General features: G+C 39.6%; 1 protein-coding gene across 1 annotated transcript in view; it reads right to left on the bottom strand.

The window, feature by feature from the left end:
• Positions 1–14,296, bottom strand: part of Lonp2 (lon peptidase 2, peroxisomal) — an 87,355-nt gene that overhangs the window by 31,330 nt on the left and 41,729 nt on the right. The window contains exons 10-11 of the mRNA XM_021656639.2: positions 13,428–13,554; positions 9,277–9,410 (exon numbers count right to left, since the gene is read on the bottom strand). Coding sequence (XP_021512314.1) covers positions 9,277–9,410; positions 13,428–13,554 — 261 coding nt within the window. The remainder of the gene's footprint in view (positions 1–9,276; positions 9,411–13,427; positions 13,555–14,296) is intronic.

Below are 14,296 nucleotides of genomic sequence, written 5' to 3' on the forward strand. Positions count from 1 at the left end.
TTTTTTGTCTATATACTTCAGCCCCTCCTCCAGGCCACATGCAATTAGGGTAGAGTTACATATAAAAGGTAGCAGAGAACAAGTGGTTATGGTTGAATACCTCAAGATGGTGGTTGCTTGGCTGAGAGTAGAGTAGTATATTGATGGGTGTGGTGGCATATGCCTATAATCCTAGTATTTGGGAGGCTGAGATAGGAGGACAGAAATGGGTTACAAAACGCTTACTCCCTCCAGTTCTCAGTATTCCTTGCTCTCTGCTTCTAGATCCATTGGAGATGGAAGGATTCTCAGCTGAAAGTACCCAACCATCATAATTGACTATCCCTTAAATGGAGAAAAATCCACCCTTCCTTAACTTGCTTCTGTCATATATACCTTCACAGTAACAGGAAGGTAAGTAGCACAGTACCAGAGCTGACTAACAGCACTGCCTGCTGGTCTTTAAGAAGATGAAGCCAAGATGTGAGTCCCCGAATCTACCTCACAGTATAAAATCCCGTACCGGTACATCCTGCCCCGTTAATCCAGTGTTTAAGACCTAAATTCCTTAGCTGTGGCTGAGTCCTAGGCACGTGTGTGTGTGTGTGTGTGTGTGTGTGTGTGTGTGTGTGTGTGTGTGTGGTGGGGGATGGACAGACAGAAATGTGAACAGCTGTTGGTTGTTCGAGACAGCATGATTTGTGGTTAACCTGTGTGAACTCAGATGTACAAGTTGTTTACTGTATGACCCTGAATAGGTCATCTCCCAACAGCCAATTCCTTCTTCATAAAGTGCCGCAGCTGTATCTAACTTTGTGAAGTTTTATGATGTGTGGAGATAAGGCATATAAACTGAGCAGCATACAGCAGATGCTTTTACAAGAGACATTTAAACCTGGTCTGTGAATCTAGTTCACTGGTAGAGTGCTTGCCTAGCTTGTGTCAGGCCCTAAGTTTAATTCCTAGCACGAAATAAACAAAAGCTTACAGAAAACTAAAACACGAGGGAGGCAATTGTTAATCTCAAAGATGAGAGGCGAAAGACCACTGACCCAAGTCACCATGGCTGCCACATTAAAGCAAGTAATTAATTAAAGCAAGTTCTTTTATTTGTGTACACAAGCTGCCTCCCCCTAAGGCGGGGTCAGCATTGGAGGTGAGGAAAGGATTTTATAGAGCTCAGGGGTAGGAGGTTCCAAATGGGAGATCTGGCAGGCAAAATAGGCTGGGTTACAGGAGCAGAACATCGTAACAAGTTAGTCCTAATGACCTCCTGAAACAAAGACATGACTGTCATTCCTGGTACAGGCAGTATAGAACCATTTGTAGTTAAGGATACAAGTGGGGCAAAGCCCAATCCTTGAGATGAGTATTTAATCATAAACAGGAAAGAACCTAGTTTGTCTTTACTGTAAGATGGCATTTAAGCCTAAAATGGAGGCAGGCTGGTTCTTCAGAATAAAATAAACAAATAAGCTGGTGGGAGAGAGCTTGTTGGATGGCTCCCAAATAGCCTATCCCTATCTCCTCACATTCACATCTTTATTGAGTCAGTTCCCTTTCACATCCTATCAAAGATGATATGTGGAACCCAAAGAATGTGGTACCACACGAAAGGATGCTGATTCTGCGACTGACTTTTTCTATCTTTTTTGTAAGCCCAGGGAAAGGACCCTGTGGAGAGAAAAGAACTCTAGTCAACAGTCAGGAGGGAACTGAGCTCGGCTAACAACCCTGGGTGAGCAGATATTCCCAAGGTGAGTTTGTAGCTGCCTGCAGCCTCACAAAACCTCAGGACAAGTCTTGAATCACAGCTACTCAGCTACCTTTCCTGCTCCTGGATTCCTGATCCATAGAAACCATGAAATAAATTTTTGAAAAATAGTTTTTAAATGCTTGATAAATAATTTTAATTTGCTGAGTTTGTAGGTAATTTCCTCAAAGTAACTGATAAGTAATTTGAAATCCAAGAGACAAATCCCACAAGTAGAAGACGGTTACAAGAAGACAAAAGGATTTAGCAAAAAGTTACATAAAGCACAAACCCTATCATCTAAAACTATTGCATATACTAGCTTCTTATTTACCTTATTTTTCTGAGACAAGGTCTCATAGTGTTGCCTAGGCTTGTCTCAAATTCCTGTCAGCCCACCTCTTGAACTCTGGGATTACTGACTGGGAGCCATGGTACTTGACTACATACTATTTTTCATTACCAGGTAACACACTTAGAGCAATAGACAAGAGAATGAAACTCTTCAAATTTAAAGACTAGTCAGAAAGGAAGCTGAAAAAAATAAAAATCACCTGATTTTCCTGCAGGGAGAGTTTCCTGTTTTGATTAGGAGGGAACTACACTTAAAATACCCACAGTATTTTTTTCAATGGCAGGAAGCCACCACAAAGAACTCTGACAGCTGCAGCCGTCAAAGGATAAACTCTTCCTGCAGAACTGGGTCCTAAGAGAAGCTCACACATTGAGGGGGTGAGGAATCACACACAAAGTGCAGAGCAGCACTCCCTGGGGGCATCTGGACTCTGCCCTAAGTATATGAGGTCAGGGGCTGGGCTTCCTTTCCTTCACCTATTCCATTCCTGTCTATAGGCAAGGCTGTGGTTACCTTAAGAATCAGAGTGAATGAATGAGAAGTTGTAAGGTGCAGAATTTAAATCTTTTATTTGGATGCATTTAAAATAATAATTGTACCTAGGAGGGATGCATTGAGCTATTAAGATATAGTATTTACATTAGGCCAATTCACTCAAGTTTGCCATCTGGAGGACAGTAGCACTAATGTAAAGGAAATAAAACAAATCAAAATGCACTTCAGGAAATAGGATTTATGATGTATACAGACTGTCCTCAACAGAAGGTCTCACCAGCCCAGCATTCTAGGGTCAGCAGAGGACTCAGGGGTTTATTATGGGAAGACAAGCTTGTTCTCACGAAATAAAAGCCAAGCACCAGCCTTTTGTCTTTGAAAGTACAGCTCTTCTCCTCGTGTGGACTGGGAGAGACTCGCCAAGCGTAAAGAGCAGTCTGCTAACTGGATGAGCGAGGGAAGGAACAGCATCTGCTGAGGAGCACTACAACGGGATTTGAATCTAATCTGGGTCACCTACTTGCTAAGTGGTGGGTGGCCTAGCCCCACTACTTCAATCTTCTGGCCAAGCGTACACTCTAGACACTGAGCTACGACCATCCAGACCCAGAGTATCTCTTTTTCCTTTTCCTGACTTGGGGACATGGGCTAGAACTGTGCATTGTCACACCTGACAGTGCTTAGAAGATGAGCTGTTTTCAGTCTTGCAGGGATTTAGTAAATGTGATGTTGAGAAGTCAAGTTTGTCAAAACAGCTTTGATGTCTTTCACAAAGGAACAAGGAAACTTGCCATTCAAGTCCCTCCCGAATGTGAGGAACTCCTGCTCAAGCATGTTCAGGGTAGGACTCCAGAAAGAAGGAAAAACAAATGGAAAGGGAAGTCCCAACCAGACCTACAACTGAGAACTTACAAGTAAGTGGTCACATCAGCAGTAGAACTGCCTTTTTAGAGAACCACATTATAGCAGTAAAGATCGTACTTTCAGAATAAAACTGAACCAGAAATAGAGTAGTCCTACAGAGTCTAAAATGAAGTCTCGAGTATTGAAAAGTGCTGGTTCCTAGTGATTTGTGAGGAGAAAATATCACCCTTTTTGCAGAGCAATGATTGCTATAGTCTTTATATTTGCCATTATAAGGAAGAAAATAAACAAAAAAAAAAAAAAAAGAAAAATGAAATCCTAAGAAACAGAATAAATTGTTTTTAAAAGAAGAGGAAGAAGAACAAGAAATAGGGCTGGGGCAGAACTCAGTGGTAGAAGGGCTGGCTTAGCATGTGAGATCCTAGGTTTGACCAGCAGCTCTGTATAAACAGAGACATGAAATAAAATAGAAACAGAAGACAGGTATACCCACCCAACAGCAGCAGCAGCAGCGACAACTGCAGGTGACATGGACAGACTCACAGCTGGATCAGATGACAGATTGCTTAGACTGGTACTCTAAGCCCATGCTGAGTATCCAAGAAAATAGGGGAAAAGAAGGATCAAAATGGTGGTGCACACTTTTAATCCCAGCACTTGGGAGGTAGATGCAGGAGGATCTCTGAGATCAAGGCCAGCTGGGTCTATAGAGCTTGTTCCAGGACAGCAAAGGGCTACTCAGAGAAACCTTGTCTTGAGAAACCACAAGAGATTACAGACAGACAGACGAAAAGACAATTTCAACGAAGAGTCCATGGGGAGGGGGAATACATATACACACACACACACACACACACACACATACATACAAATATAAAACATGCACATGCAGATAATTAAATGGACATTTAATCGGGATAAATACATGTTATATACATATGCATATATTTATAACTAAATGACAATTTAAAAAGTAAAAAGTACAGTTTCTGAAAAGAATAATTCTATAGGTTTATAGTCAGCAGTTATAAACTGGAGTAGAGGGCAAATAAAAACACAGAAACTGAATTAGAGAGCTAAAGTAATGGGGGGAAAAGGGGGATAAGAGACAGGTATAGCTTTTTCTTAGAGTCCCAGTGAAAAAGGAAAAAAAATAAAAAAGAATATGTGAAAAAGCTAGACGTGGTAGCACATGCCTTTCCTCCTAGCACACAGGGAGGCAGAGGCAGGCAGGTGGATTGCTAAATTCAAGGCCAGCCTGGTCTACAAAGTAAGTCTAGGACAGCCAAGGCTACACAGAGAAACTCTGTCTTGAAAAACAAAATTAAACAAAAAAGTAAAAAATCAATTGTTGTATTTTTTCTAAAACTGATGAAAGAACTTAGTCCACAAATTTCAAAACATTAGGAAATCCAAGATGAATAAATGTAAACAGTATCAGACCTGGTGGTAGAAGACTGAAATTCCAGCTACTCAGAAGGCTGAGACAGGAGAACTGCAGATTCAAGGGCAGTCTGGGCAACTTATTAAGAGAGAGAGAGGTGAGAGAGGGAAGAGAGAGGGAGAGGAAAAGGGAGGGGAAGAAAGGGTGGAGAAAAGAAAAAAAATCCTATATTCTGAGGATATAGCCCAGAATAGACAGCTTGCTTAGCATGTGCACTGCTCTAGGTCCAACCTCCAGTACTCCGAACAAACGAACAGACAAGTCACACTTTGACACATATGTATGAAGTGTGTTCCCAGAATCCAAGGGGTAAGGCGAAGTGTTTACTGGAGAATGTGAGAAAGATTTAAGAATCTCATGAGGATCAAAGTGGACAGTTTCTCTATTAGGGCTGGCTTCTGAGGAAAAGCCTTCACCAGTATTTATGTTAATTGGGCACCATGACACAAGAAACTGACTAAACAGACATTTGTCTAACTCTACAGAGAAATTCCTGAGTTGTAAAGCTGAACACATGCAAGGTCTGTCTTAGCAAAAGAGGCAAATGTCAGAATAAGACTTTAGTCACGTGTTTTTATTCAACCCAACTAATACTCCAGGGAGAAAAAAATGGAATGCCCTAATATCATGTAGAAAAACAGTAACCAATGCTTTTATGAAAGGCCTTGCTTTACAACTAACTGAAGCATCAATATTCCTCTTCTGACACTAATCAACTATATCCTTAATCTGCCTTCTCAAATCCTCCATTGCTATGTGGCCAGCTTAATTGTCACTACAATCCCAGAAACATAAAGACAACTGTTCAGAGACCGGAGCGGCTGGGTCTGCTCCAGAACGCCTGTTAAAAACACTGGCAGTCTCTGCCTGTTTGGAAGCTTGTGGCCTGAAGTTACTTTTCCTCCTGGCAGTGACTCTGAACCCAGCATTATTTCTAACATTAAAAATAACTCACCCGAATTACTTGAAATTTCTAAAATGACTTTTTAAAATAAATAACTCCTATTTAAATAAATGATTTTCTAATCAGAAAAGCTCAGTTGACTCTTTTGTAGAAATGTTCCTTTTGATTTGCGATCATAAACACCATTTATTATAATTATATTATATGTTATAATATTCCGTGTGATTATTTTATTAAGTCTGAGGACATCTTTGTCTCTTGATATCAGAACAGCTAGGGCTGTGTCTCCACCTCTGATACAGACCACAACCAAAGTATCGGAAACATAAATGTCTTCGTAATTAAGAATGAATTTAGGTATCTTAGGCAATAGCTTAACTACTCAAATTTACTTAACTATCTGATCATGTACAAGACGATTTGTAATTAAAGAAAACAATAACAACAAAACCCAAGTAAATATTCTCATTAAAAACATGTTCATAAACAGTTCACAAGCTTCTTGAACAAGTTCTTGAATAGTTGTAAAGATAATATAAGAACATATATTAGAAATACGCTAATGGTTATATAAATATTAAACTGCATTATAACTATGAAAAATTCAGCTTGACACCTCTAAACGTATTAAAGTTCTAAAAATACCATATAAATCTTAAACATAATTTTTCAAATGTGTTAAATTGATACATTTCATTTTAGCTTTTTCTTTCGGAGGGGAATGATTTTTAATAAGCCAGTCTGACTCTGACAGGTTTCAAAATTAGCTTCAAACTGAACAGACTTGAGTTTCTATTGTTCAGAACATGAAACTACAGCCCATGGAGACCAGGTACAATAACTCAATAACCTCCCTGAAAACCAGAAACAATAACTTAGTAAGGTCCCCCAGCACTTGACCAAGCATATTAAAGGTCAGTTAGAAATGCTTTGTTCAGCTAGTCAAAATGGTGTTTTGTTACCTGGATACTCTTTGTTACCTGGACACTCCATGAAGTTTCCCAACTGCAGAGCCAATCCTGAGTGTCCCCCTCCTCTCCCTATCACCTAGATCAGTACCAACCAATCATTGTAAAGGTTACCTAACCACTGTCATTAAACTGAGCCTAAGTGCTAGCTTCTGGGTTGCCATTCTATGGAATGGAAGTCCCTGCATGCTGAAAATTTCTGCAGAATAAATGCTCTTTGCTTTTGCATACTACCTGAGTCTGAGTTCTATTATATCACAGACACAACAAAAGACAGAGGCTTAAATATCTGAGGGCTGAGTATGTAAGCACACAGAAAGAGCGTAGCTCTTAACTTTAAAGAGGTAAGAGAAAACCATGCCATGCTTCTGCATGGCCTTTTCTGTTCATAGGCATTTGCTCACCTAAGTCAGGTTGTACAACTACAATTTCTACAGAGTATAGTCTAAACATGTCTTTATAGTTCTTCTACCAAATTCTAACTTTTTACTAAAGTGATCAAAAATGAAGAAGTACAAACTCTTTTTTTTTTTTTGAAGTATAAACTCTTAAGAATAAAGAGATAAGAATGAAAATAACTGATAAAGGAATGCTGACAAAATTTTGGAAAATATAATGTAAACAGACAAAAATACAACAAAAACTTAGCAGGTTTGAAAAAGTAGAAATTTCAGTGTCTAGAATTGGAAAGGATGATCAACAACAAATTGATCCGAGCCATGAAATCTTAAAAAGGCTCAAGGATTTGGGGTATCTCTGAAAATACGAGTGAGAACTGACCCGGCCTGTTTTGTGCTGCTATAACAGAATGCCACAGACTAGGTAATTTATAGTGACTAGAAATGTGTTTGACTCATAACTTTGGAGGCTGAGAAGCCTGAGAGCAAAGAACTATGTCAAGGAAGTTCAGCATGACACAAAGGATCACACGGCAGGTGAGTTCCTGAGAGACGGAGATGAGGGAATCCCAAACCTATCCAACCAGAAATCTACTACTGTGGAATTTAATCTACCTCCTCAAGATAATGCATTAATCCAGTCATAAGGGAAGAGCCTCATAGCTAAGTCAGGATAGAACCCAGGGCCTTATGGATCCATGCAAGCACACTAACACTGAGCTAGGTCCCACCTCATAACATTATTGCACTGGAGGCTAAGTTTCCAACACATAAACTTGGGAGACACAAACCATACAAAGGACAAATTGTCCTTGTAAGGAACAATTTTACTTCAGTATCCATATTGTACACAGTATGACTGTAACGCTCCAATTCAGCTAATGTGGAGGTTTATTCTCAAGAGAGAATGAACCAATGAGGTTCCAGGTAAAGTGGGAGCAGGGAAGGTAATACAGACTCAAGAGGGTCATAGGAGGGACATATGAACTGAAATGCCATCTGGTCTACTAAGATCATCGCAGAGTACAGTTGTCTCTCACATTCACCTAACTGCATTCTGCAGAGTTTTGGAAATGGCAGAACTCTAATAAATCTGTTTCCTATGGAGTAATTTTTAGTTCCACACCACTAAGTGTTACCAAAGCAAGTTTTGGTGAACTATATAACAACATGCTGTGGTGACAAAAATCTCCTTACAGTTCAGGGGCAAGAAGATCACACACTTCAACTGGGAAAAAGAGAAAACACATGCATTTGAATAACACCAGAGGCAAAATTCTCCTGAGGGTATTACTGTCAAAATTATTCAAAAAAAATTTTATCACATTTAATAGTGTATCTATAAAAGAAACTGTATGAGAAAAACACATGAATCTCTTCTAGTGTATAGAGATATGTGTTGGCAGGCTTGGGTAGCTCAGGTTTTGAAAAAAATGTATCATCATCATCATCAATATTTTTTTTTATTTACCAATATTTTATTTTATGTTCATTGGTCTTTTGCCTGCAAGTATATCTATGTGAGAGCATCAGATCTGGGAGTTACAGTTGTGAGCTGCTATGTGGGTGCTGGGACTTGAACCTGGGTTCCTCTGGAAGAGCAGTCAGTGCCCTTAACCGCTGAGCAATCTCTCCAGGCCCCCCTCATCGGTATTTTTAAGACAGGCTCTTACTGTATAAACCAGGCTGGCCTTGAACTTGGATCAGCCTCAGAAGTGCGGGGATTATAGGTGTGTGTCATCACATCTGGCTTCTAACAACTTTATTTTAAGTTATTCAAGGATTTAACAACTGCCCATACCAGTCCGAAAAAGAAAACACCAAAACCATATGTAGAGTATACCACTGTAGCAATTTGGAGAAAATTATTGTATCATTCAAGTAGTAATGTTGAAGAATATTGAAGAAGAGTTAACTCTTCCCTATTTGTAAAAAAAAAAAAAATCCCGCAAAACCCATTAAACTTTGCTATTCCATACTCAGTGACACATTACTGCTGAAGCCATTCACGCCACTGCTTCAAGGATGATCTGATGCCCTCCTTGCTCCACACTCAACTGATGGGGCCATTTTCTTTTAGCTGCTGGACTAAGAATACCAGAACAAAGCCACAAACCTTCTCCATCGGCCACCTCAGAACGGTCCAGCTTGGCTTCCTTATGCTGTCCTTCTGCGACTTTCACTGCTACAGCCCGACAAATAGCGCCAAACTTTCTGTCCAGAGAACGGACTCCAGCTTCTCTGGTGTATCTGTTACAATAAAAACATTTTACTTTTGGATGAACACTACCTGTAAATAGGTAAAACAGAGGCAACCACCTCACTAAAGAAACAATGTTGATTTGAAAGTTAATTAAAAATATTAACTCGTCCACATATAACACATTTCACTAAAATTAGCAGTTTTCAAATATTAAAGTCTTTTCAACTACAACTATTTCCTTACATATATTATCTCAAACTGTTACCCTTTACCTAAAACCAAATCTTTGGTTTAGACATCTGAAATAAATCTGGCAGCACATTAAATACCACTTATTTCTTGGTGATGTATTAAGAAGCAACTTGTCAATGTACTTTGGTCCCAAATTTATTGTTCTTGAAATACTGCTGAAAGAATCAGAGAAACTGATCAGAGCTTGGTAGTACCTGCAATCCCAGAACTGGGAAGATAAAGGTAGAAGGATCAAGAGTCATCCTCTTGGGCTAGAGGCCAGCCTGGGCTAACTGGTATACTGTCACAATACAACACAACACAACATTCCAAGTCATAAATCAAGAAACGGGCTAACGAACTGACTAGACAGTTCTCAAAACAAGAAACACAAATGGCTAATAAAAATCTAACACAGTGTTCAGCACTCTTAGCCATCAGAGAATGCAAATTAAAGCTGCACCGAGACTCCATCTCAGTCTACTAGACCAGCTGTCATCAAGAAAGCACCAGATGCTGGTGAGGATGGAGGAATGCTGAAGAGCAGATGCACTGTATGTGCAGTGTGCAGTGGTTCTCAACCTTCCTAATGCTGTGAACCTCTAACACAGTTCCTCATGTTGTAATGATCCCCCATCACAAAATTATTTTTCATTGCTACTTCATAACAGTAATTTTGCTACTGTTCTGAGTCATGATGCAAATATCTGATATGCAGGATATCTGATATGTGACCCTTGTGAAAGCTTCTTTTGGCTCCCAAAGGGGTTATGACCCATAGGTTGAGAACCACTGGCATAGAGGTTCCTCATAAAACCCAAACTAGAACTGCCAGATGACCCAACTACACTACTCCAGGGTGGACGTCCACAGGTCTGTAAGTCAACATAGCACAGAGATTCTTACATATTCCTGTTGATTGCTGTAGCCAAAACATGAAACCAGCCTAGTTGACCAGTAACAGACAGATCAAGAAAATGAGGTGTATACACACAGAATTGTATTGAGCAGTAAAGAAGGATAAAATCATGACACTTGCAGGAAAATGGATACACCTAGAATCACTTGAGTTAAATGAACTAAACACGCTCAAAACAAATAACATGTTTTTTCTCAAATATAGACTCTAGATTTGAGTTTATGTGTGTATGTGACATTTCAGTAAAAAAGGGACAGGAGAGAGGGGGCAGAGGACTATGAGAAGGGAAAGAGGGAAACTGAGATATACCATAGAAGCAGAAGAGGAAATATGTGAAAGAGGAAGACCATGAGGAAAGCAAGGGAAGACAAAGGGCAGGTAAGAACAAAGTATAAAGATACACAGCAGGAAAATGTCACAAGAAACTCATTTTTTATCCTAACTAGAAAATTAATTTAAAAAAATAACTAATGTGTCTTCCTCAGTATCAGCTTAGAAATGGAGCTGGATAGAGGACTGCAGGACTCCAGCTAACCAGAAAGGTGAGGTCAACAGAAATACAACTCAACAGAGTAAAATCAAAAAGCAAGTCAACAGAAATGACTGTGGGAGGAGGTGGCAACACTAGGGGCTGAACCCAGGACTTCATGCACGGGATGGAAATATTCTGTCACTGATCTATGTCCTCAACCCATGAAAGCACTAAAGAAAAGGAACATTTAGTTTGAAGAGGTTTGTTTATAGTGTGTAGACCTGAAAGTATTTCTTTTTCATTTCAGACGGTAAATTCTATAAGTTTCAGATGTCTCTGTAAGGCAGGAGTATAAATTCACAGAACAGTGACTATGAAAACATACAACAATCAGGGTTCCCACCAGCTTGACATGGGGAGAGGAAAGGACACGAACACCAAAGGCCGTGACTATAGCTCACAACACAGGATGAAAGGACCTGGGTCTGGCCACCATATTCTGTCTCCTATATCTGGCAACTCAGTGCCTAGACTTGAACGGAGTAGTGTCCAGTGTGTTGTCTGCTGTTGCATTCTGTTTTGAGTATTAAAAGAAGTAAGACTGTTGAAGAAAGTCCCTAATGTCTACAGCTTCAAGATCTCATGCCTCATAAGAGGCAGTAATTGGGAACTATAAATAATGAACTCTTCAGCATCACTCTCAGAAGTAGGCAAGCCGGCTGTCTTCTCAATCATGTGCCCTTTTCAGATAGAGACACTAGTATAAAAATTCAAGTGGCTTGTTAGAAGTCTATAGTGATGGCACTGCTGGAAGACTGGCTAATCATTCAATTTATTTCTTCTGGCACTATCCACATAGGGTATGTCAAAACAGAAGAAAAGAAACTCTTTTAAGAAAAAGAGACTTTTAGATCAGATTTAGTCCTACTTTCGGCATATAACTAAATAAACCAAGAAAAAAGCTGGCACAGATCATTAACCAGTTAGAAATGCCAAGCACGAAGAGAAAGTTCATATTTTTTGAAAACAACAGTTACTAGGAAAGGACTGCTGGAGTTCTTGGCAGGCTTAAATTGTTAGATGATGCAATCAATCTGTAATAGTGAGCCAGGAAAACTGTGAGGCTGTGACCAATATAAATTCCCAACAGGGTCTATTTTTCATTCAAACATATGACCTATAAATGAGATGAAGTAATATTCTACTCAATTTTGGGAGAGCTGGGTTAGGGCAGGGCAGAGACTGGATTTCTCTACATAGCTCTGGCTGTCCTAGAACTCACTATGTAAACCATGCTGGCCTTGAACTCACAGAGATCTACCTGCTTCTGTCTCACAGTGCTGGGATTAAACGTGTGTGCCTTCATGGCAGCCTCTACTCAGAAAATTTATGTAGTACTTGTTACAAATTTAAATACTTGGTAGCAGACTTGGGAAAACACATTCTCTATTGCTCCAGTCTCAACATGAAAAACTTCAAGGATTTTTTTTTTTTTTTAAATCTCTCAGAGAAGAAAAGAACCTAAAATGGGTATTTGAAAGTAGCTTGAGCCGGACGCAGTGGGCACATGCCTATAATCCCAGCACTTGGGAGGCAGAGGCAGGCGGATCACTGTGATTTTGAGGCCAGCCTGGTCTACAAAGTGAGTCCAGGACAGCCAGGGATACACAGAGAAACCCTGACTGGAAAAATAAACAAACAAAGAAAGAAAAAAGAAAAAAATAGCAGTGTAACTTGAAAGTTTGTTGTTTTGTTTCTGCTTTTTCTCCTGAGACAGTATTTCTCTTTGTAGCCCTGGCTGTCCTGGAACTTGTTCTGTAGACCAACTTAGAACTGGCCTAGAACACAGAGATTTTCCTTCTGCTGCCTCCCATGTGCTAAAGGTATGTGCCACCCTGCACATAAAAAAAAAACAAAAAAACAAAACCAAAAAAACAAACATATATTTTTCATGAGTTTGGTTTTTAATCTACATTAATCCTTTAGTGAAGTTCTAGCTTAACAAAGATCATTTTCAATGAAAACAATTCTACATGGCTTCACTATGAAATTCCTCTTCTTCCTGAGTTAGTCATAGCTTAAGGCAATGCTTTCAGCTACTAGAGGAATTCATGCTCTAGGATGCCAGTTAAATATTTCTTCAGTGCAATAATCAGTAAATTATGGCATGGAAAAAAATCCTATTTTTAGTCAGGTAGTGGTAACACATTTTTAATCCCAGCACTTGAGAGGCAGAAACAGAAGCAGAAGCAGGTAGACCTCTGTGAATTTGAAGATAGCCTGGTCTACAGAGTGAGTTCTAGGACAGCCAGGGCTACACAGAGAAACCCTGTTTTGAAAAACGAAAATAAGAACCCCAACTCAAAAACCCCAAACCCAAAACCTAACCAATCAACCGACTGACCAAGCCTTTCCAAAAAACCCATCTTCAAGATGACTAGCCTGGTAATGATGGCCAGAGTGGTTAGCTGAGGGATCTGAATCTGCTGAGGGGTCAGCCCGTGCTGCTCCAGCTGTTTAGGGATCAGGTGCCTGTGGGCAATCTCAATCTTCTCCTCTTGCGTATACCCTGGAAAAGAAAGGACCTTGTTCTGTAATTATCTACCAGGCTTCCACAATGCCACATTTTCTTTGGTTTTTGAGATTTATTTACTAAACTGGGTGTGGTGGCACAGGCCTGTGATCCCAGTACTCTGGTAGGCAGAGGCAGGTGGATCTCTATGAGTTTGAGGCCAGCCTGGTCTACAAAGTGAGTCCAGGTAAGCCGAGGCTACACAGAGAAACCCTGTCTCAAAAAACAAAAGCAAACAAAAGATTTATTTACTTTTCTCTGTGTGTCTGAATGTTTTGACTGCATGATATTTGTGCACCTTGAGCATGCCTGGTGTCCAAAGAAATCAGATGAGGGTGTAGGATCCCTTGGAATTGGAGTTATAGATAGTTGTGAACCTACTATATGGGTGCTGGGAACCAAACAGTGGTCATGGCAACAAGTGTTCTGTGCTAAACTATCTATCTAGCCCTGCCACAGTTTTTAATGGATTAAATGCAGATTCAGTAGATCTGAGATTTAGAATGAGTTTAAGTATTACTTCAACTAATACTATAAAAAGAATAAGGAAATTTAAACTAAATCAGTTTTGATTTTTACTTTCACATTTTATAAAAATATACATATTTCCGAGACTTTATGATCTTATTGACTAAGAAGCCTGATAAACACACATTTACTTTATCTTTAAATTTTGTAAGAAAAAAAGTCCCACATAAACTAATGTAGTCTTTCTGTCTAATAAACAAGGGCTTCAAAT

The sequence above is a fragment of the Meriones unguiculatus genome, chromosome 10, assembly GCF_030254825.1.
Source record: "Meriones unguiculatus strain TT.TT164.6M chromosome 10, Bangor_MerUng_6.1, whole genome shotgun sequence".
NCBI lineage: Eukaryota > Metazoa > Chordata > Mammalia > Rodentia > Muridae > Meriones > Meriones unguiculatus.